Below are 24,748 nucleotides of genomic sequence, written 5' to 3' on the forward strand. Positions count from 1 at the left end.
TGACTTTCATCACAGTGAGTTACAAGTTGTAGAATGAAATACTTTCAGAGAGTTTTGAGGTTGAAAAAAATGTTCAAAAAAACAAAAATTTTCTGGTCCCATACGTAACGGCACATATTTTCTCTTCTAGAATATAAATGTGAAGGTCATTTTTCTCCATTTTTTGCATGATCATACTTCTCCTAGATATCAATCACCATGATAAAGTTTAATATGGTCAAAAGCCATTAACACTATTTTTCAGGTCATAAAAGTCTCTGAATGTCCCATACGTAACGCGCGTGTTATCTTGGACTTGCCCATATGCGTTTCTCATGTCTTCTTATAACTCAAATGCATACATATGTATACCTATGCGGGTATATAACATCATACTATGTACTGACCTTTAACACACTATTTGTGTATACAGCTGTACTAAAATCAATACCATCTTTCTTTATATATGCTTTGCCAAAAATCAAAATCTCTTCCCTTGCTTATAACTTATCTTGAATTTGACAATATTTCCACTTGAACAACAAGCCTAAATTTAGAATGTCTCCCTTTTGGCATGTTTGGAATTTGTAATGTTCTAAAATAGGCTGAATACACAATATACTACTCATTACATTACTGGTTAAAGGAGAATACAACCAAACAAATAAGCAAATTCTGCTAAGCATTTGTCTGTATCCATCACATATCACATGGCAAAATGCACTATATATGACTACACAATACCATCTGTGCATAATCATACAATTATAAAAACTACCGCATACAAATCACATCAATGCTTTATCAAAACACATAATGATGTATACCAGGTAACGAAACTGTACTTGTATACAAAATTCAACTCTTGCATCTGACGAATTGTTCATGTGACTAATTGGCTCCTCATTTGTTCTATCAAATCCCATGGAGTCCAAGTCACATCATAATATCTGTTCGCACAGTCCGTCCAGGCTTGACACAAAATTGTTCACGGTCCAATCACAAACCAAGCTTTACGATCAGTTCCCCTTCAGCTGGTTGACTTGATTTGTGACGAAACGCAATGTGAATTCCTGTCGGTTCGCGACACAAATTTTGTTCCATGTAAAAAAATACAAAAAAGGAATCACTCATTGTCAAAACACACTCTATACTAACCAGAATTTGTTATCACAATATCTGATCACCTTTACTTGCGTATATGTATCCGGATCTCCAATTTTTACACACATATGATCACTGAGAGTATCGCGAAATTCCAGCAAAATGTTCCATCGCGATCGAATGTGTAGATCTGTAAAAACAGTCATGAATCTCCCTCTAAAAGGAGACACAGCTTGCTGATTGGTCGCAGATAAACACCAGTCTTGGTCTTCACCTCAACGCGACGGACAAGGCCTTCTCTGTCAGGTATGGTTCGCTGAATTCGTCCCATCGGCCAAACGTTTCGTGGTAGCGTGTCATCGACGACGAGCACAACATCTCCGACCTGAATGTTTCTGTTGCGGCACACCCATCTTTGCCTCTCCTGCAGTTGCGGCAGGTACTCCTTCAGCCATCTCCTCCAAAAGATGTCCGCCATATATTGTACCTGTCGCCATCGACGTCTCGCATAGATATCGGTCTGCCTAGTGACCGATGGGGGCAGCAGGGGGGTAGACTTCAACTGCAACAGATGATTCGGTGTTAGAGCTTCCAGATCGTTTGGGTCGTCAGAAACTCTAGTGATGGGTCGACTATTGATGATACTCTCCACTTCACAGAATAGCGTCTGCAAGCTCTCGTCACTCATGACTTGCTGCTTCGTCAGGGAGAAAAGAAGCTGCCTAACCGTCCTAATCTGTCTCTCCCAGACTCCCCCATGATGAGATCCACCAGGTGGATTGAAGGTCCATTGGATGTTTCTCTGTAACAGCGCATTATTAAGCTGGTCCAAGTTCCAGCTCTCGATTGCCTGCCTGAGTTCTCTCTCAGCGCCGACAAAATTGGTCCCATTGTCAGATCTCATCTCCTTGATCGCTCCTCTGCGTGCCTGGAAACGTCTTATGGCAGCAATACATGAGTCTGTGTCTAACGAGTCTGCCTTTTCAATGTGTACAGCACGTATGGTAAGGCAAGTAAACATCACTCCATATCTCTTTACCATACTGCGTCCCCTCTTCACCTCCACTGGTCCGAAATAGTCCACACCAACATGTGTAAACGGTGGTTTGTCTGGCATCACTCTGTCTTTTGGAAGATCTGCCATTTTTTGCTGCATCAGCTGCCCTCTGCGTCGTCTGCACATGACACATCTTCGCAACATTTTCCTCACAGCTGAATTGGCACCAGGCATGTAGTACCTCTGCTGCAAATTGGAGAGAATGTAATTCCTCCCACAATGTCCAGAGTTCACATGAATGTTTCTCAGGATGAGTTCCGACACATGGTGACCCTTTGGCAGAATCAATGGGTGTTTTGCCTCCATAGGCAAGGCTGCCTTACTCAATCTTCCTCCGACTCTGAGCAGGCCATTGTCAAGTGTAGGATCAAGCTTGTAAATGGAGCTTGACTTCTTTACTCCATTTCTTTTCCCATTGACCTTTGACTCTTCTCCTCTCAGTGTTGCAATTTCTGGAGCAAATGCTTGCCCTTGGACGTAGCGGAAAATAGCCTCCTCAGCATTTTCCATATCCTTCGTAGTCAGCTTTGTAGCTTCACCCGTGTCATCCCTCTGACCCCTCTTTTTCATTTTCAGCATTTCTTTCAATTTCAGCATCCATGCCACTGCCTTCCTCATACTCGTCCAGTCTGAGTAGTGAGACAACAGCCTTCCAACAGGGTCAAGTGTTTCATCACGTTCCTTTGCATTTGTCACAAAGGTACTCTTTGTCTCCCTCAGGCATGGCTCGTCACATTCAACATCACAAGCCAAAATCTTCCTTTTCAGCTCTGGGTCGTCTGTACTTGCCATGACCAAGTTCTCTGGTTGCGCTGGCCACATGCTTTCATCTGCATGAAGAAAGTCTGGACCTTCCTTCACAGTTTCATGTTGAGGAATGGTGCAACTCTGCATCCTCTAGAGCACAGATCAGCTGGATTGAGTGCAGATTCGACATGTCGCCATTGGTTCACTCGCGATCCATCTTTAATTACGGCGATCCTGTTTGCCACAAAGGTTTTGAACCGTGCTGTCTCACTTCTGATGTACCTGAGCACTGTCATGCTATCAGTCCAAAAATATGTGTCATCCACAGGTACATGTACACCAAGCTCCTCCTTTACCAGCCGATTGATTCGCACTGCTACTGTCGCAGCTGTTAGCTCCATTCGAGGGATGGAAATCTGCTTCAAAGGGGCTACTCTTGCCTTGCTCATCAGGAAGCTGCATTTCACTTCGCCCTGGTCGTTCACTGTCCTGATGTATGATACAGTGCCATAACCTTTCTCGCTGGCGTCGGCAAAGTGGTGGAGGGTGATTGACTTCGCTGCCCTGAAAGGCCCCGGCATTAGACATCTAGGCATCTTGAATTCTGACAGATGTGGGAGTTCCCGTTGCCATGTTTGCCATTTCCTCAGCAACTCTGATGGGATAGGTTCATCCCACCCTAGTCCCAGCCGACACAATGTCTGTAGAAGCTGCTTTGCTTGCAATGTGACTGGAGACACACATCCAATGGGGTCAAACAGAGCACAAACTGTGGAGAGAATTCCTCTTCTAGTAGGTGGTCGTTCTTTCATCTGGATTTTGAATCCAAAAGCATCATCTTCTGTGTGCCATAACATGCCAAGTGCTCTCTCGGTTGGCATTCCTCCTTCCTCAAAATTGAAATCCTTGACAACCTTCGCTCTCTCCTCAGCTGGGATCTGCTCCAGGACTTCTCTCTTGTTGCTGTTCCACTTTGTTAAGTGAAATCCCCCCTTTTGACACGTCTTTGTCAGCTCTTCTGTCGTCTCAATTGCCTTTTCCACTGAATCGGTAGAATACAAGCAATCATCGACGTAGAAATTACGGTGAATGATTTCTACTACATCCCTAAATGATGACTTCACATGCTCATCCGCCGTTCTCTGCAATGCGTAGTTTGCGCATGATGGAGAAGAAATAGCGCCAAACACATGTACGCACATACGATACTCGATCAGCGGCTGTTGAAAGTCCCCATCCTTCCACCACAAAAATCTCAGGAAATCTCTATCTACCCTGGGCACTAGGACCTGAGAAAACATTGCCTCTATGTCAGCCATGATGGCTACCTCTCCCAGTCTGAATCTTGTCAGCACTCCGAATAGACTGTTGGTCAAATCCGGCCCCTTTAGGAGTTCGTGGTTTAGGGACGCTCCATGATATTGCGCTGAGCAGTCGTACACTACCCTCAGTTTGCCTTTCTGTGGGTGCAGGACTCCGTGATGTGGCAGGTACCAGACTTTTCCCTTTGTCCCTGTCAACTCCTGCTCTCCTATCTTTTCAGCGTATCTGCTCTGAATTGTTGTCTCCATGCACTCCTTGTATTTCTGATGGAAATCAGGCTGTCTTTGGAACTTCCTTTTCAGATGTTCAAGTCTCTGTTCGGCGAGAGGCCTGTTATTTGGCAAGTCTATCTCCCTTCTGAATGGGAGTCCTATCTCATAGTGCTGATCACGAAGCCTGATCGTCTTTCCTACATCTCTCAGAAATTTCTCGTCCTCTACGGAAATCTCCTCCTTGTCATTCGACAGCAGCTCTGTAAAATCTGTGTTGTATAGACTGCTCAACTTCTCTTGAATGTCATCCAAGCCTTTAACCTGAGCTCTATGCGAGGTGATCCACTGTCGCTTCCTATTGTCATGCCTCTGACATCCATACACCATCCATCCTAATCTTGATTGACACGCGAATGGCCCACCATCTTGGCTGCTGATGACTCGCAAGGGCTCAAATGCCTTTGGCACATTGTTTCCTATCAATATGTCCACTTCAGCGTCTATCTCTGGCATTTCTACTTCCTGTAGATACGACCACTTCTCCAAATCGACCTTTCTCGGGATATCGTCCTTGGATACGGGTATAGATGCCCTAGTATAGACCTCAGGAAGGGAAAAGTCATCTTTCCCGTTGATGTTGCATATTTCCAGATCATGTAATACGTGTGTTCGTACCACCTTCTCATCAGTCATGGTTTGCAGATGTATCATCCTTGACTTTCCTTTAACCTGCAACCTTTCCTTCAGTGCTTCAGTGCAGAATGTCCCATTGCTGCCACTGTCAATGAAGGCATATGTGTTTACTTCTCTGCCAGTTGCCCTTGATCGCACCACCACAGGAATAATGGCTGGCTGTGCATCCATTGTTACTCCACGATTCGTCATCGAGCAAGTATGGTTCTCCACAACTCGTGTTCCTTCTCCATTCCTTGTTGACTGCACTCCAGTGTCAGATTCCCTTTCTTTCCTTTGAGTTGTTTCAGATTCAGCATTCTCTACCTGGCTCTGAGCTTCAGACTTCCTCTCATCTGAGTGTGCAGGATTCCTATGTAGCACTGTAGGGTGATTATTCTGACACAGCTCACATTTCAACCTTTCTTTACAGTCCTTGGAGAAATGAGATCCTCGGAGACAAGCAAAGCATAAACCCTTCATGCGACAAAATTGCACCTTCTGATCATGGGGCTTCTTGGTGAAAATTCGGCAGTCTGTCAGGTGATGATTGTCCTTGTTACAATACAAGCACTTCTTCCTTTCATCATTCTTTAGAACAGTGCTGAAACTCTGCCTTGGTTTTGAAGGAGTAGCCTTGGATGGGTTAGCACGTCCCTCGCCTGACTTTGGTGTTCCTGTTATATCACCATACAATGGGTTGTTTACAATTCGTGATTGCCTACTCACGAAACGCACCACATCAGCAAATGTCAGGGGTTCTTCATGTACTTCCTGTATGGTGTCGACAGTGTACCTCCATTTGTCTCGAAGCTTGAATGGCAGCTTAGATATCACCATCTTAATGTGCTGTGTGTGATTGATTTCTTGTTCAAGCTGCAAGTCCTTGGCCAAATTGCTCAGCTCGGTCACAAATAGTGTGTAGCTCTGTAATCCTTCAGCATCCTCATTCTTCACGTTTGGCCAAGCTTCAGCTTTCTTCATCATTCTGTCGAGGACCTGATGCTTATTACCAAACTTCTTCCCCAACAATGCCTTTGCCTTGATGAAAGCCTGCTGATGGTTGTCACCATACATACAGCTCCTCACAACTTCATTAGCCTCACCTCTTGTGTACTGTTCCAAGAAGTACAGCCTGTCTGAGTTATCGGTAGTCTTGGATTCAATCACATGTTCAAATGCCCTCATGAAACTGTGGAAATACATGGGATTTCCATCAAAGGGTTGCACATTCCTCTGTGGTAACGATGACTTCATATGACACTCCAACAGAAGCTGTGTGAGTTGATTTTGCTGCATCTGTACCTCTGTCAAGTGACTGGCCGCATTTACATCTGCTCTTGAATCTCCTTCTGCAGGACTGCCTGTGATTGGGTTTGGTGTCTGGCTATGAACTTGCACTGGTGTTGCTGGAATGGGATTAAAGGCTCGAGGGAATGGTCCTTCAAACTGCTTCATGGCGTCTGCCTTTGCAGTAGCTGCAGCAAGTTCTATTTCAACTTCCATTTGTTCCTTTCTCCTTAGCAGTTCTTGTTCCTCCCTTTCGAGGGCCTGTCTCCTCTTCAATCCTTCCAACTTCACCATCAGTTCTGCCTTCCTCCCAGCAGCCTCCATGAGCACACTGGTCACGCTGGTCTTTGAATTACCTGATGCTTGTGACACACTATCCATAGCATGTACCTCATCACACTTCGTTGGGGGCGGCATTGCTCCGTGTGACTCCTCAGTCTCTAAATTTGTCCCAGGGAAATCTGAATCTACTGGCATCCATGGATCCATGCTCTGCAGAACAACACTTGGTTGCAGTGAACCATCTAATAACTTCGAACTTGGAATTGGTTCCTCCATTTGTGTATCTCCAACAAAGCTTACCAGTGTGTGAAGATCAAATAGGTTCTAGACGAGAGAGCCTCTCACGTCCTTCCTACTATTTACTAGTGATCCTGCCTCTGAATGTGGACCTGATGTGCGAGATGCTTATCCTTCATCTGCTACCTCTCCCATCTGTATTGCAAAGTTCTCAATTTACTTTCACAACTACTGGTAGAACCTTCTTCTGATCTTGCTTTATATCATAGATGGTCCTCCTCCTTCCTATTTGTTTGAAGTCTGATCCTGTCTTCTACCTACTTCCTGTGCAACCCAGTAGCTGTTCCTCATTGCGCAGCCTTGCCTCTATGACTACGATCCTCTTTCAAGGCTAATTCTGTTCCATATTTATGTGCCTTGGTTTGCATTTCTCTAATCATCTTTCTCATTTGTTCATTTAGGTTCTATTGTTGTTGATGTGCAATCCATTCCACAATATGCTGTAGGTCTACATCTGACTAGAGTGTACAGTTCTTGGGTCTTGTAGTCAAATACCAGATAGTAGATCCAAAATACCATATCCAGACATAAGTCCTGTCTCATATCCTTCTCCTTGGTATCATTGACATTAGACTTTTAGAGTCATAGACTTGGTCCCACATTTCAGTCTCTGGACAGAATGCTTTGTTCACTCAATATGTTTTCTACTGCTTATTTCATCTTTTATGAACTCATCTTATTAGGTAGGTTCTACCATGTGTATGTAGGGCTGTACCTGTACCTAATTCTATAGAGTACGATAATATTTCACAAGACGTATGCCTGCCTTTATCCAGCAGGGCAAAATGTACACTGCACTGTATTCTAACGTTGTTAGTGCCTGTACAAGTACTCACAGTCACACTCGCAGTTCACCTAGCAAATCCAAACACTGAAACCATTGCCATTGTCATTCCATTTGTTGCATCTGACTCTGTGTTGGCTCCAGTTGAACTCGCCTCAATGTAACGTTACTCTGTTAGACCGTCGAGGGTGGGTAGTGACCAACGTTATGCTGTCATCATAAATGCCTTGACTCGTTGAGAGTTGAAATGTAGATTTCTAGCAGTTCTGATCCTCAATATCCAACTCAAAATCGTAATAACTGCTACTGCTAGACCTGTCCCTTTAACTCATCGAGTCATGAACTGTGCAGCTGAACAGCTAACCAAAGTTTCCTTTAACTAAGAATGTACGCGCCGAGGTCCTATGTGTGATCTTGTGACTTTGTGTATGTTGTCCACCATTAAATACACATGTTCATCCTTCCTTTCAGCTGTTCCTTTCACTCTCGACGTTTCACGTACACACAGTCACAGACGGTAGGGGGGTATTCGCCGTACTAAACAGCCACACGCCTACAGGCACCTTACACGCTCCCATATACTGACATCGATGTTTCTTCCGTGCTATGTAACAGCATCCTAAACCTCCTAATAGCTGTACTGCGCACCAACACACTGTTCATCGTGCACCACACCGTTGATTGTCGTACTCACATGCGACACACGCAGTGATAGTAATCACAGATTTGGATCTCATCTGGCGGTCAAATGAACAATTCCCTTCCTTTTATTTTGATCCAAACCAAGTGGCAAATATCACACAATATGAGCAAAGAAAACAACGTAAGCAATGAGAGGTTAAAGGAAACTTGTAGGTTTCCACCCCTACCTCTGGTTCTCTACCTTCTGCTCTTCATGACCCTTTTCCTGCCTATCTCTAACAGCAGTCTTCACTTCACCTCTGAAGCTCTTTTCTTACCCTGGCGCCTCACCTCTCCTCTCTCCCTAACAACCAACATACATGTGACTTTTCCTATGTTCAACACTAGATGGCGCAAATGAAACAAATGCATGGAACGGCTCCTACAAGTCTTATCAAGGAGCTTCAAAGCTCCTTGGTCTTATGTTATTCAAAATTCAAACTTGTGTTATGAACACATATATTCATATTTCAATTAGACTGATTACAAAATTGTGATCTAGTTCAGTAACAATGCATGTCATAACGCGTTACAACTTTTTGCCCATATTCATATAAAAACGTGCTAATAGCAACTAACAGGTGATAGACTTATGGTATGTCTATAGGATTTAGGAAATTAGGAGCAGGGTAGGTTAGATTCGTATCATGGTTGTACCTGAAGAGACCCATACTACAGCTTCATTAAATTTTGTATAATGAAATACTAATTGACTTAGCTGTCACGATGTAAGAATCAAGTCAAAATCGTTCATTTTTCTTTATCTATTTGCGTAAAAAAGACGTCTTTAACGACATGTAAACGACATGTTTATGGTTGACGTGATAATAATCTTGTCATTAAAGTACTCTGCAAAAAGTCCGGTGTTAAATAGTGAACACCCGTGGTGTTAAATCTAACACCGATGTTTTTTACAGTGTAGTAATTTGCACTCTATAATGACCACCTAGACGTCAGACAGACGTCACAAATAATACTTCCATTTGAGCAAATATCATACGACATTTTGACGTCAGTTTGAGACGTCTAAATGACGTCCATTATCTTTGTTTATTGTCGCCAAAAGAATTCAAAAAGTAATTCACGTGTCTTTTTGACGTCTTTACGGTATGACCACCTATGCTCTTTGGTCATAAAATAAGCTCAGCGGAGAGCAGTCTCTCGTTATCGCAAAAAGTCAAAGCCCATTGGCTTATTGTTCGCGCGCTTGGGGACTCTCCCCCTCGGTGATACTGCGCATGCGTATTCGAAAGATGGGTTTCAGTTACTAGTAGTCTGCTTCTGTAGGCCTACTGAATAAAACAAGATTCAAACTTTTTTGTTTGTTTGTTTCAACAAAAGAAATATGATCTCTTCTTATCAACCGATTCGTTTAAAGTCTAGTGAGCAGTATTGCATTAATGAAGAAGCATAGGGGGGAGCTGTGGCATAGTATATAAGACTCCCGACTCCCGATCGGAGGATCCCCGAGTTCGAATCCCACCCAGTGCTTACTTGGACACGACATGTTTTACCCACGTCCCTCTCGACCCAGAGGGTTGTTTCACAAAACTGTTCTTAAAGTTATGAAGGACTTAAGAACGACCGGTGATCAGTTCTTGTCCCGATTGAGATTCTGATAAGTGTAGCACATAAGAACTGATCACCAGTCGTTCTTCTGAGTCCTTCGTAACTTTAAGAACAGCTTTGTGAAACACCCCCTGGTGTATAAATGGGTACCTAGCTGGCAACGCTATGGTAATAATACTAGTAATGGCAGGGCCCTCTGGTAGAGCAGTGGCAACACTGAAGAGGCTACCCTGGGTAACTAAGACCTTATTATCATTATTATATTAATCTAAATGTTTTCCATTTTGTGTTTAAATGTCTCGACAAGGCTGGTTCCTGGTTCCATTTGAAAATTATTGAGTGAATTAATGGGAGCTTCAACCCATTTCGTGTTCAAACTTTTCTTAGTGAGTTTCCAGAACTGGTCAGCATCATTATGAAATCATTAACTTGCTTGAATTTTGCAGTTAAAATTTAGAATTGCATGCATTTAATCAATTTATAATAAACAGTATTATAGAAAACAGAAATGGTTAATTTAGTCTAGTTATCACAGACTAATTCATATTGTTAGCAACCTTTTGTCCGAAACTAATGCCGAGGCTTTCCGAAAGCGGTTCGGAACGATAATAGCTTGGCGTCGTTTCGATTACATTCACGTCGCTTCTCCTCATCTGGTAAGTTCTATATGAACAGTGGAATGTTTTGTTGAAATATGTCCGTTAGGTGCTTATTTCACCACTGAGAATTATATTGGCATTTCTGGCGCATATCTTTTGTTTAGAGGTTTATAGTGAGGTCGTAAAGTTGCTTCGTGAACCATGATTTAATCCATAATATTCAAGCAAAAATGCATGCAGCGACTAGATCATCGATGTGTTGATGTGTGTGTGTGTTTTCTGCACTATTCAGTGGGCATTCGCTGTGTGGTAACCCTAACCCCGTCGCGGGGCGCTGTAAGATGTAACTAGTCGCTGGTGCGGTTAGATGTGTGGTAGATGCTATTTGTTACTCTGTTTACGGTTACATGACTCTCTCTCTCTGTAGTAACTCAACATATACTAAAAAATGCGTCAAATTCAAATACCATTACCAGATCCTCTAAATACTCGTGATACAGACTACCAATACTGCAAATATAAACATGGTCAGGTATTCTGTCTGAGAGAAAATTAGTTTTGAATATATACAATATAGAACTTGTAACAAGGTCTATGGTGTAACCAGAGTCGGCAGAGACTCCAACCCAATTATCAAAGTATGGAGGTGTATCCTATTACCGAACGATTTTTATTTAATTTATCCAGACGGGCAACATTATGCTTCAATTTAGCTAAAGATCTCCCAGAAGATAATTAAAATTCTGATGAATTTAGCTGTATCAGTATTATTTGAAAACTAAGCCACGCACTTAACAAAATCTGTATTTCAAAAACCGTGTCTTTTTACCGACGCAAATCGTATTGTATTTACCGAACATGCCCCTGTGTATGGGGAAACTTAGGCATTGCATTTTCGGTCAATGTTATTAACGCAGAATAACAAACATCAACATTTCAGCGATTATTACTAAAATTTTCTGTTTTTTGCTGCAGTTTAGCAATTTTGTGCACCGGCCTCCCTTGTGAGATAACAGCGCGTGCGTAGTGCAATGGATGCGTGCGTATACGAGTTGTTTTAACGCGCTTCCATTGAAAATGTACGTGTTCGGTAATAGGATACTGTTCGGTAATAGGATACCTGCCTATACCTTCTGATCTGGAGATTCTCCCGCCTGAAACCCCTACTAGCAAACGGGAGACTCAAAGTCGATGTGTGCGAAGCGCGAAATTCCCAGGGTTCTAGATGCTCTCTGATGCTATCTAACTAAGGCTTACTTTTTCAACATACGCTAGAAATGGATAATCTAAGAAATCCTTTCCAACGGGAGACAAAGAGTCAGGGCGGGAGAAATCAAATCTCAAAAGGGAGAACGGGAGATTTTGCAAAAATGGGTTTTCGGCGGGAGATCTCCCATCGAAAACGGGAGAGTTGGAGTCTCTGTGTAACGTTAAATCTTGTGTTGTGTGTTGACTGTTGCCAAAGTTGGGAAATACGGAATAAGACCTATTAGAGTAGTCTACTGTATATGCTAATTTTTATATAAAGCTTATGGAATTTACAGCAAATTTCAGAACAGTGTCGAGGTCAAAATATCTGGAGATGACTTGAAATATGATTTTTAGCTTAAAATAGAATAAAAATGGAACAAATTGGGCTACTTAACCTTTTTGCGAGATACCAAGAAAACGATTATGAAATAGTACAGAGCCAGACATACTTGCGAACTCTACCGTATTTGGCGGTAGGCTACCGCTTTTGAAAGATTTCATTAGCATTCAAGCTAGCGCTGCTCACATAGGCATCCTGGATTGTACCGCTTTCTCAAATGAAAATGTTGGCAAGTATGGCCAGAGCATATCATTTTAAGAGGAATTCAAAGTTATTTGATGAAAATTGGGTTCGAAATAGCTGACACATCCAAAAACAAAACGATCTTAATAAAATGTGGGTCCCACACTTTATTAGGATCACTCTGTTGTGGATATCTCAGCCATTTCAAAATCAATTTTCATCAAATAAATGTTGAAATCCTCATGGAATTACATGCTCTTTCATATTTCGCAAGAGGTTTCTCACTATCACCAAAAAAAAAAAAAAAAAAAATGATAAAAACCTGAAGTTAAGTCTCTCTCAACCAAAACTATACAATCCCAATGCATAAATACAGAAAGGGCACACAACTAAAAATTGATGTAAACACATTTTAACGCAACTATGGTTAGATCTACGAAGAATTGACTGATGTATTGTTTTTCGTGATTTTCAGCAGCATTTTCCGGGTCATTTCCAATAAGACAAAATGATTGGTGATGTATACCCTTTTGGTACTGATTACAGACTGCAAATGTATATCACAGAAGATGCCATTGTGTCTTGGCATGGCTGATTAAATCACAATTTGAAATGTGCTTAAAATCCCACATGTCATTTTACATTAATTTTTTGGTGAATATGACCATTTTCGAATGCATAAATCAGCTATTGAACATTTCGTTTATAAAAGTTTTTAGGTAACCCATGAAAATATCTAGGTAAATGTCTATCGATACACAGAAATTGGTGTCGTTCCTCGATGGGACGAGTAGTGATTTGTGACCTCAAGTGAATTTGGCAACTTTTTGAAAACAGCCAAATGTATTAAAGGTGGCCTACAAAAAAAAACGATGCATACATTTTGGCCGATTTTTGGTAGGTCTGTAGAGCAAGTGAGAGTCTTTAAATAAGTATGATATTGGGTTCAAAGCTAATTGAATTTTGAAGTTATCAGCTTCCAAACATGCCCCCCAAAACATTAACTTTGACACTTACTGTAGCACCATTTTCAGTGACCTCTTGTGCAATAACAGATGGTCATATCCGTGCCATAATATATTGTGCATGTTAAGATCATTGATAAAGCGCTTTCAATTTACAGAAAATAAGCAATGTAACTCTTTCATCAAACTTGGGTGTAGCAGTCAATCAAAAATATAGCAAATTTTATTTAAACTTGATTGTTCGACAATGCATTGGTTGCTAAGGGAGGCCGTAACTTAGCAACCGTTTGACCTTGGGGCAAACTATTTCAGAATCTTCCATCAGACACTTGGGGGAACATTTAGTGTGAATTTAAAGAAAATCGAAGGGGTCGGGTTAACAGCATTGGTTGATTTGACATGCATTGACCCGCCAAGTGACAGTTTTGAAAGCCACAGTTTTCTACAATTTGAGTGTTTCATGTGGTACTGTTCCTAGCTTTGTGATCATGGCATCGTCATCTGTCGTCCGAGGCCCTGCTGGAAACAATGAGTGCAGAATTTACGTCGGCAATCTTCCGCCCGACATCCGAGAGAAGGATATTGGAGACATGTTCTACAAGTTTGGTCACATCGCGGACATCGACCTGAAGAACAAGAGGCAAGGAACTTCGGGTGGATTCGGAGCACCGTTTGCTTTCGTCGAATTCTCTGATAAGAGGTGAGCCAATGCCAACAGCTTAAGTTTTACCCTCTCTTTTTATATCATAGCAGCAAAGTGAAATGTTTGCAAGTTTTTGTGAAAGCAAGTTCATCACTGTTGGTGGTGCAAGACACGTTTACCTGTTTCAAATTTGTGTCACTCAGCAATTGAAACATGACAGTGTGGAAACATGATAGTGTTTAAAAGTACGGTTGGAAGTGGCAGAGTATCATGGCTTGTCCTCTTTTGTACTAAGACTTGCTAGATAGTAATTACTCTCACTCTATGGGGTCAGTAAGGTAGCATTTTGTTGTTCTGATATCATCTAGATCTCTGTTCTGTGAAGAAACATTGCCAACTAAGCAACATTCTGCTGTATGTTTACTAATAGTGTAATTTCATTTTCACATTTTCACATAAATTTGTTGAATCCTTCCCTATGAACAGAGATGCTGATGACGCAGTGCTGGCCAGAGACGGCTACAACTATGACGGCTACCGGATACGGGTTGAATTCCCCCGGGGGACCAAGGGATTCAAAGGCACCCGTCCCAGGGGACCGCCACCCAGGAGATCCCACTACCGCTGCATCGTGTCAGGTTTGTTGGCCATGGTTTGCTGAATTGCTCATTTGTGTAGCACCAGATGTTGCCTATCACCTGGGACCAGAAGGAGGAAATGAGATTCTAAGCGATGAGTTCTGTAAACTTCCCTGAAAGAATTTTGTCGTAAAGCTGTGCTAGGTGGTGACCGAAGATTCTGTTTGTGCTGTAGTTCTTTGACTGCACTGATTCATTTATGTTCAGATGATTCTATAATATGAGCATGCAAGAATATGATATAATACCTCAATATCTTAGAAGAAGTCATGAGAAGCGCCATCTAGCTGGCCAAAAAGCACATTGGTAATGGCTGAAAGTGATGGGCAAACCAGGCAGAGTCTTTGAAAACCAGTGAAAATGAATGCTTTCAATAGTCTGCTGGGCTGGGGGTATAAGATGTTTCACAGAACCCTCTCTACTCAACAGGTCTACCCTCGACTGGGAGTTGGCAGGACTTGAAGGATCACATGCGAGAGGCCGGCGACGTGTGCTACGCCGACGTTTACAGAGACGGAACTGGTGTGGTTGAATTCCTGCGTGCTGAAGACATGAAATACGCCTCCAAACAGCTTGACGACACCAAGTTCAGGTCACATGAGGTACTATTGTGTCCTTTTAAGATTTTCTGTACTTAGGGGTCGGAGCTAATCAAATGAAAACTAACAAAAGAAGTAAAGGGAGATGCAGTTTTGTTGGGGAAATGACACCAAACTGCTGTTATGTGAGTTCGAAATTGTTGTTTATTGCTGTTGTGTAGTTAAAGAGAATGCAAGGAAGAATGTTGTTATCTTTACTCATGTTCACAAAGAATATTAAAAGATTGTGACTGCATGGTTAAGCTTTAGATCAGTGACAAGACACACAACTATTAACAAGCAGCTCTTGAGTGATACATCTGAAATTTCCTTTTTTTTCATCCCTGTTTGTGTGTTTTGTTTTTTTTAATCCAGAATGGATGGAAGTTTAAGAAGGTATGCAATGAAAAGCAGTATTTTACAGTTTCTTCCTGACCATACATTTAGATTAACAAAACTATTTTGGCTGTAAGTTTTAAACAGCATATTACAGAAATGGATATTGCTGGAAAAGAATCTTTTGTGTTCCAGGATGGTTTTGCTGATGTTCAATTTTCACTGAAGATTGAAATTAATGACCTTCTGGTACTTATCGACATCCTATGACTTTCAGGGAGAGACCTCTTACATCCACGTGAAGATCGACCCCAGCAGCACTGGATATCGTTCCAGGAGTCGCTCAATGAGCCCACGTCGCGGCGGGGGCTACCGTTCCAGGAGTCGATCCCGCAGCCCCCGCTGGGGAGGCGGCGGCGGGGGCCGTCACCGCCGCTCGCGGTCCAGGTCCTTCTCACGCTCCCGCTCTCGGAGCTCTCGATCAAGGTCCAGATCGAGGTCGAGGTCGCGATCGTAGGCTCACCTGTGACAGGTTGCGTCCAGCAGAGTTGACACTTCCACTTCTTGTAGCGGCATTGCAGATGGTGTTTGAGGATGCTGGAAGATGTTGTGTATGTAATTCTCTATGTAAATAGTCCTTTTTTTCCTCTCTCACACTTTCTGTAGTCTTTCTGTAGGCTGGTCTTATCTCTGTTCCCCCTTTCAATATTTGCTTTGCACCAAGCACCAGACTCCAGGCCGTACATACATATACTGTCTATGGTAGCATTTACCCAAACCACTGATTATACTTTGGCGGTATGGGAGTCTGGCTATTTTGTACATTACAATAATTGCAGCTGCCCATGGCTCAACAGTGGCACTGCTTTGCAGTTGATTGGTTGTTGCACTGGTGCTGTCTTGGGAGCTGCAGTTGTTGGAGGAAGTTCCTGTCTTACAAAGTGCTTTTTGAAAGTGAGGGGTTTGGGAGAAATTTTGCATTTGATATTCTGATGTTTAACAGAGTGATACTCAGAAAACATCCCAATAAATTGGCCAAGGTTCAATAGTATGTCATATTTTGAGTTTGTATTTCAGTTCATATAATCATTAAGCAGTGTAGTTTCAGAATGAGTAGCTGCAATTCATTTGTGACTTAATTTTTTGAAGTTAAGGACAGATGGCAGAATTTGTTCTAGAAATCATCATATCATACGTAGCATATTTTGTCAGTATTGTGTTCAGAGTTTTGTTTTCTCTACTATCATTGTTATGTTTTTATTTTATTTTTTTTTTGTGCTTCTTTCATAAGTTTTCATTTTGAGGAAGGTACATAGTATTTCATTCACATTCACATTAGCAGAACGAATGTGTCATAAGTGCCCACACCGGTGATTTCTTTGGGGAAAGTGCAGGTGTAACCTGTCTGTTGGGTTTGCTCACATGGGGCTGGTGAATGGTTGATCAAGTTTGTACAAATATTCATGTTTATTCATCCTTTGGTCATAATATTTAATTTTCCTAGGAATGCATCACACTTTGCACATCACCCTCATTTCATAAAATCTTCATTAAGCAACTGGAAAAATTCCATTAATGAGTCTGTGCGACAAAATATGACACATTATGTTGTAGTAGTATTTAGTATTTCATGCTTCAATGTGTACAAATTGAACTGGAAAGCGTGCTTTGGTCCGTCTAGTGCAAACTGGATTCATGTGTAATGAAGCAGCGCATCACCCAGTACACTCTGTCAGTTCATGTTCCCAAAAAGAAGAAGAAAAAAAAAATGATTAAAGGTTGCATGAAAGGATAATTGTATGAGCACATGTAAATATAGAACACATTCAATGATTTCATTTTTCCTGTGTAAATATTGGTGTTGATGTGGAAAACATATGTCAAAAAGTTGATTTTTTAAAAAATCCTTTTCTAGATGAAGGGTGGGTGATATGTATTGGGAACACTTCAAATAATTAGGTGTGATACAGATTTGAGTTGAACATACTTTGCAGTTTGGAGCTGTAGTAGCTTTAAACATTACGCCTACAAGTAGCTTTGAACAGTGTGGAAAGCACAATGCAGTTTCCATGATAAATGGGGACTTTTTCTCTATGAATCTACACTGTAAATATGACTTTGTCATTTGAGGATGTCGTGTGTAATTGTAATTAGAAAGTGTACTTGCATGCTAAATTCTAATAGCTTACTTGTATGAAAAGAAGCTGTTTATTCTTCGATTACATTTTTGTTAGTGAGTGTGCACATTGGCTCTTACACAGAAAGTGATAGATTGCCACCATTCATTCAATCTTGATAAAGTTTTTGAAAGTTAGTAAAATGCCTCAAATAAGTTTTTGACTGTCACAACACTGCAGGCTGATAATCAGCAAATTTGAAATGTGCAGTCACATCGTATACGGATACTCTTTCAGATTACATTTTGCATTTGTGCCATGTTGGTGGAAGAACACTGATTCACTGTATGCAGAAAGTAACAAACTCTATGATCGTTCTATGGAGAGGCTTTAACATGCAGGATGTGAATGCCTTAATGTACCCAAAACACATCCAGTCCACCACTTATCAAATCAATCTGTAACACATCGCATGCTTACGTTGTCATACCCGCTATGCGATTCTGTTCCATGTGCGAGATTTGAGCAGACCCATTCACCATCAAATTTGTGGTATAGCAATCATCAACTGTGGTCAGAAATACATCCCAGGAAACAGATCCACATCATTTGATGCCTTGGCCTTTTTTCTTGCTAGGCTGGTGTAGCTTGTCCTGCCATTAACAAGTCTTACAAGATTTTGCACACTTTATGTGTTTCTTTGTTCATGTTACACCTCAGTTGATGAGATACTGTGTCAGGAGTTTCTAATCGATTTTCATGACTCTTTATATGTCTCAGATTGGCTCCTTCGGAGACAAAGAGGAGGGAGGATCATAAGATGAGGATGTAGAGAGGTGGAGGATATTCTGGATCAGGAAAGCATTGTCAGGATCCAGGAATATGGGATGCAAAAGATGCAAAAAGAAAGGGATCCAGGAATGTATTCAGGATTTGGACTCGGTATTCGGGAACCAAATCAGGAGCCAGGGATCACAGATCTGGCATCCGTGGATCAAAACAGGATCACAAGCGGATCACACGGATCATGCATTTTCCGGATGCTGGATCAATCAGTACACGGATCAAAAAAAAAAAAAAAAAAAGAGAAAAGAAAAAGGAGGATATGCAAATCAGTCAAATCAGAGAGCTTTCACAGATAACTGGGATCACAGGATCACATAGAAAAAAAAATTGGTAGGGTAACCAAAAGCATAATCCAGATTCAGAATCAGTGGGATTTCATGGAGACAGATTTGGGCAAGGGGTTCAGCATGCTTTTCGCTCGGATCCCATGAACATCCATGATTAGAAAAATTACCCATTCAGATTTGGACTTTTTGTAAGGTTTCAGCAATTGATTTGGATGGATGGTAGGTGGGGATTCGGTGACAGCGTGTGGCATTTTGTATGCAATGGATTGCTGCAGTATAGTCAGACCAGAATTGGTGGATCACTCAAAGTCTCCGAATCAAAATCCTTCGTCAGGATCCGTGAGGGCAAATTTGGATTTCAAAAGGATAACATGGAATGGGATCATTTTGACGGTATGATTTTTGTCTCACTTCTCGTTGCATCATCAGCTGCTTAAGGAACCATTAAATCTCGAGCAGTGACCAAAGCCAAGAGATTTGTCTGTTCCTGTAAGCAGTTGGTGATATGTACTGTATGTGTATGTATACCTACACTGTCACAATGTTTTTCCCCCTTTTTTTTATTGCTATTGTGTCTTTGTGAATGTTGATCGTTATTTTGCTTCCACATTGTTTAATGTTTGACATTTTTAAGATAATTGAAATAAACAAGATTTGGAACTACATGTAGCAGTCTGTGAAACCTCATTCTTTTATTTTCTAGCGTTCTTCCTCTCTCATATCTACCAGTTATTCACCACCTTAAAACACCAGTGTTCAGCTGAAAAAATATTGCTGCATCGAGTGATGCCACTAGCGACCTTCTTGGAATAGCCCTCTGAAGGGATGCATAAAAACGACCTGAATTAAACCTTGATCAATGTGTTTGTACGTATTCGCAACCCTGACGTGTTGTAATAACATCTTTTTGATTTGTTTTGAAGGAGTTGGATCAGCTCAGGAATTTAGATCAGATGAGGAAGTTCTGTTTTGAAGGATGCGGTCAGGCAGTATCAGTGTGCATCAGTCTGGAACAAATTGGAGGATCAAAAAAAAAAGCTTCCACCCAAATTTTCATCTGGATTTACAAGGATAGCACCTGCGGAGGCAGATGAAATGGTAAATGCAAGTGGAACAAACTTAAGAAAGATAGATATGATATCAATGGGGGGGGGGGCTTTAACTATGCAATACAAATGCTTCTTGACTTATGTTGATTCATAATACAGTGTACACGTACATGTATGTACCCTCTAAATCACTTACGTGGCCAAATTATCCGAGTATACATTACACTTGCCATTTATTTTATTTTGTTGTTGTTTGTTCAGGTTATGTGGATATGCCCACAAAAAGAAAAACTTCCAAACCAAGATTCTGTCAAATACACGTATCAAGATATGCTTCTGTCAAATGCAAGGGGGTCCCACCCCCCTCCCCACTTTTTTTTATATGGAGTTGGACTTTCCTTTATCTGATCTTTGCTTGTCAGGAGCCGATGTTGTTAGAGGAGTGTCACCAAAAACTGAAGCTTGGTAGGCGATGTCGATAGGGAAATGGCTTGCGAAAGACCTTTTTTTTTTCTTTTTTTCTTTTTTTTTTTGCGAATTAATTCTTGAAGTGACACTAGAAAAAATGTTAAGCCCTTTTTTTGCTTGTCAGCCAATTTTGAGACACAATTAACTGTCATCCAAAATGTTTCCCCCCCCCACCACATCTTCAAAATGGATCGACGTCCCTGTTCCCATAAACTGCCCCCCCCCCCCCACCTTTAAAAATGTAGCGCCGGCTCTGATATCAATACGATGAACAAAAAAACAACAACATTGGAATGCACCTTTCCTTATACTGAGTATTACAGACATGTTTCCATGTTGCTGATACACTGATATGATAAACAAAAGACATTGCAGGAAAACATGCAAGTGATACAAAAATTATTATGAAATATGTGGCACATATTCAGGTATTTTGGCCACATAAGCGATGAGGTTATTACGAATCGGTACACGTCAAAATCCATTTGCATTGCATAGTCCCATTAAAGTTTTACTCCCATGTATTCTATGGCTATTTGTGATCACAGCGTTCCCAACGTGGCATCAAATAGAACCGTGCTCAACCTTTATTAGCCCGAGGCTCAACTTGGCCCGTACAAAGTTTTTTGAGACCCGATTTCATGTTTAGATCAGATACAAATCTTTTTTTCTTTTCTTTTTTCCATTTTTTGGGAGACATCGTGGCCCACCTGTTAGAGCTTCACGACCCACTGGTTGAGAGGCACTGAAGTACAGTGTAGAAGATCTCTTTTTTTTTCTTGGGGGAAAAATTCAATGGGATACCTCAGAGTGGTTTTGAGTTCCTGTCGTCATATTTGCTTTTTCATATGCAATGATACAGTAAATGCAGAGCAATTCCGGGAAGTAAAATTCAGTTCGGGAATGTCAAATTAGCAAAGCGTTCTCTGCAGCCTTGTTCACTTCAAAAGAAGAAGTAAAAAAGATCTGCACCTAGAGCTTTTGATGCTACATAACGCACACTTGCCCTTCGTATGGGCACACACCAAAAAGATAATTCCAAAGTTGAAAAAGCATTTTCGGTATTGATGGAGTCTTCAAGGGAAAAAAGGAAGTATGGAAGGATGATGCAATCAGTACTATCCTCGCCCTGTTTTTTTTTTTCTTTTTCTTTTGTGTATGTGAGTGTACAATGTATGTGTGTGTGTTTGTGTGTGTGTAACTTGTCCTTTATTTGCCCACAAAGGAGTGAGAGAAAGAGTCAGAGATAGAGGGAGAGAGAGAAGCATCTTTCGGGTCATTGGTGGACTTCGGGTCAGTGTTTCAATAAAACAGGAAAACCCCCAAAGAATGTAAAGTGGACTTGTTCTTCATCTTGTGGGTACTGCATCATTCAGTGTGACACTACTGGAGTCTGTTAGGGCGCATGAATAAGTGAACTGACTGAGCAGGTTCATGTGCATGTCTTGTGTGCAAGCACAGTATACCAAGTGAACTGTCTTGAAAGTTGACACTAAGGTCAATTGTAGGCCTACTCGTATTACAAAATGTGCAACTGTACAATTTCTGTACAATGTGCAGTACATGTACACTGTAATCGGAACACATGCTTACATTTGTTAACACTAATATAGGGCCAGTATACATGTACAGTGTATTTGACAGTATACCAGTGGTATACTGGTCATTATACAGTGCACATTGTATATTTACAGTTTTAAAGAGATAGGGAAAACATGACATTTTCTGCAACAAACTTAAATTCTACAGAAATGTTTTCACAAAACACACTTTTAGGCATCAGCAATGACAACACATTACACAGACTGTACATGTACATGAAAGTGCATTTGCTGATCATGCGAGGTGATGTGTGCCACGAGTCTCCCTATTGTAGATTGGTAGATGGTGCACATTATATTTATGGAGAGAGTAAGATTTTTGGTAACAGCTGTTGCATTTAAGCACACAGATGAACCTTGTAACATATCTGCCTTCAAACAAACCTGAAAAGCTTCTATGTGCACTGTGTATGTGTGTGTGTGTGTGTGTGTGTGTGTGTGTGTGTGTCGTGTGTTTGTATGTGTATGAAAAACTAATGCAGTCAAAAGACATGAATGCAAATGAAGAGTTTGTTCGCAAAAACCGATACGTTCATTTTTGAAGATTTTGAAGTACAGTCTCTGTCATAAAGTACAAAATAATACCTTTTGAATTATATATTGGTCACTACGTATAAAGCTATATTTTTGAAGTTATGGTCAAAAGAAGCAAAAATTTTCTTATTATTCTCCTTATTTTTCTCGACCTTTAATCGCAAATATCTCCATTTGGCAAATATGGACTTCTCGGTTTTTGCAAACAAACTTTTCAAATGATTCAGGTTGCAACTCTGTTTCAACCAGTGATGTCCCCCAAAAAATTACAATGGGATTTTGCATTGATAAGTTTCTAAATACAAATTTGTAATTGAGCAATCTTAATGCTATTTCTTGGTATGAAAATGTAATTTCTTACCTACATTTTGTAGAGAACCCCATTCAATTTGTTAAGTGGTCACAGAGAAATGTAGATCGTTGTAAAGCATGTCATGGGTCTGTCTCTTCCAAGTTTAGCACTTGGATGCATGCTCTTGGCATTCACAACACGATGGACTAAACTTGGAGGAAGGGGATTCCTGTATGACATGCTCGACAAGGACCCCGTTTCTCTTTGACCACTGAAGCAAATTGGATGGGGTTTTCTGTAAAATGTCGGTTTTAAGTTATACATAGTTTCACACCTTGAAATTGCATTTCAATCGATTCACTTTTTTTAAGGGTATCCCTGCAGAAAGTCCCGTTGTATTTTTTTTTTTTTTTTTTGTCCCCGCCGAACGAGTTCGAGCAGGGGACTATGAAACGGGCTCCGTACGTGTGTGTGTCTGTGCGTCCGTGCGTCCGTCCGTCCGTGCGTCCGTCCGTGTGTGCGTCCGTGTGTGATCATAATGTTCAATTTGCTACTTCTCTGTCATTTATGAGCCAATTTTGATTCTGTTTGCTTTATATGATAGCACTACATGGGAGCTTTAAAACTTCTACACAGAATTTCAGTTGTGACCTTTAACCTTGACCTTTGACCTATATTGTACATTTGCTACAAAATGCTACTCCTTCGCCATTTCTAAACCGATTTCGATTCCGTTTGCTTTATGTGATGGCACTAGGTGAGGGCTTCAAAACTTCTACACAGAATTTTGACCTTTGACTTCTTTGACCTTTGACCTTGATTTTTGACCTATATTGTACATTTTGCTACAAAATGCTACTCCTTCGCCATTTCTAACCCGATTTCGATTCCGTTTGCTTTATATGATGGCACTAGTTGAGGGCTTCAAAACTTCTACACAGAATTTTGACCTTTGACTTCTTTGACCTTTGACCTTGATTTTTGACCTATATTGTGCATTTTGCTACAAAATGCTACTCCTTCGCCATTTCTAACCCGATTTCGATTCCGTTTGCTTTATGTGATAGCACTAGGTGAGGGCTTCAAAACTTCTACACAGAATTTTGACCTTTGTCTTCTTTGACCTTTGACCTTGATTTTTTACCTATATTGTACATTGGCTACAAAATGCTACTCCTTTGCCATTTCTAACCCAATTTTGATTCCATTTGCTTTATGTGATGGCACTAGGTGAGGGCTTCAAAACTTCTACACAGAATTTTGACCTTTGACTTCTTTGACCTTTGACCTTGATTTTTTACCTATATTGCACATTTTGTTACAAAATGCTACTTCCGGCGGGGACATATATTACGCACCGCGTAATTTCTACTTTTCCTTGTTTGTTTTTTTTTTTTTTGGGGGGGGGGGGGGACATACGGTACAGTAAACTACAGTGCTGTTTTCTATGAAAGAGTTGCAAGGCAATTTTAGAGAAAATTACATAACACCTGTGTAATGGGAAGCTCGGCTAATTTCCATGATTCACAAGCACTGCTGTACTTTCTATTCTAATTGCATTCCCAGTTGCACTGTGTGCCTAGAGGTCAGGAAGAGGAACCAAAGGGGTCATCCCACGAGAACGACACCCACGAGTATGACATTGACAAAAGATCCATCATACAGCTCACGAGTCCTACATTTTTAGCCCATGAGTTCGACATAACAGGGGGTTAATGTGTCGATCTCGTCGGCCTTGTTTGCTTAGTCTTGAACTCTTGGGCTGTATGACTCGTCGGCTGTATAATTCATAGGCTGTGTGACATATGGGCTTTATGAATCGTGATGTCGTTCTCGTGACATGCACCCGAACCAAGGTGCCCATGAGAACAAAACGCTGTAATTCCATTGCGATATTCCACGGGCTCATTCCATGGGCCTATGGACTATCGCAATGGAATGTGGGTGTGACAGGATCGACGCACTACATAATACATTTACACTGTACACTGTATTATGTAAACCATGGGGGAGGGGTGGACCCA

The 24,748-nt window shown here is 41.2% G+C and overlaps 3 protein-coding genes across 3 annotated transcripts; 1 reads left to right on the forward strand and 2 right to left on the reverse strand.

Annotated features, from left to right (window-relative positions):
- Positions 1–1,285: 1,285 nt before the first annotated feature.
- LOC139732871 (uncharacterized) lies at positions 1,286–2,962 on the reverse strand. The gene has a single exon (XM_071643709.1). It carries the CDS (start codon positions 2,960–2,962, stop codon positions 1,286–1,288), a length of 1,677 nt encoding a protein of 558 aa, XP_071499810.1.
- A 35-nt stretch (positions 2,963–2,997) lies between these two features.
- Positions 2,998–6,801, reverse strand: LOC139732872 (uncharacterized). The gene has a single exon (XM_071643710.1). It carries the CDS (start codon positions 6,799–6,801, stop codon positions 2,998–3,000), a length of 3,804 nt encoding a protein of 1,267 aa, XP_071499811.1.
- A 7,022-nt stretch (positions 6,802–13,823) lies between these two features.
- LOC139732832 (serine/arginine-rich splicing factor 1B-like) lies at positions 13,824–18,601 on the forward strand. Its single transcript, XM_071643673.1, has 5 exons — positions 13,824–14,035; positions 14,465–14,616; positions 15,046–15,218; positions 15,808–16,141; positions 18,428–18,601. The coding sequence occupies exons 1-4, from the start codon at positions 13,824–13,826 to the stop codon at positions 16,045–16,047; spliced, it is 777 nt and encodes a 258-aa protein (XP_071499774.1). The 3' UTR covers positions 16,048–16,141; positions 18,428–18,601.
- The last annotated feature ends 6,147 nt before the right edge of the window (positions 18,602–24,748 follow it).

The sequence above is a fragment of the Diadema antillarum genome, unplaced genomic scaffold (assembly GCF_040938485.1).
Source record: "Diadema antillarum isolate AM-2024a unplaced genomic scaffold, OU_Dant_1.0 seq00000454_RagTag, whole genome shotgun sequence".
Lineage (NCBI taxonomy): Eukaryota > Metazoa > Echinodermata > Echinoidea > Diadematoida > Diadematidae > Diadema > Diadema antillarum.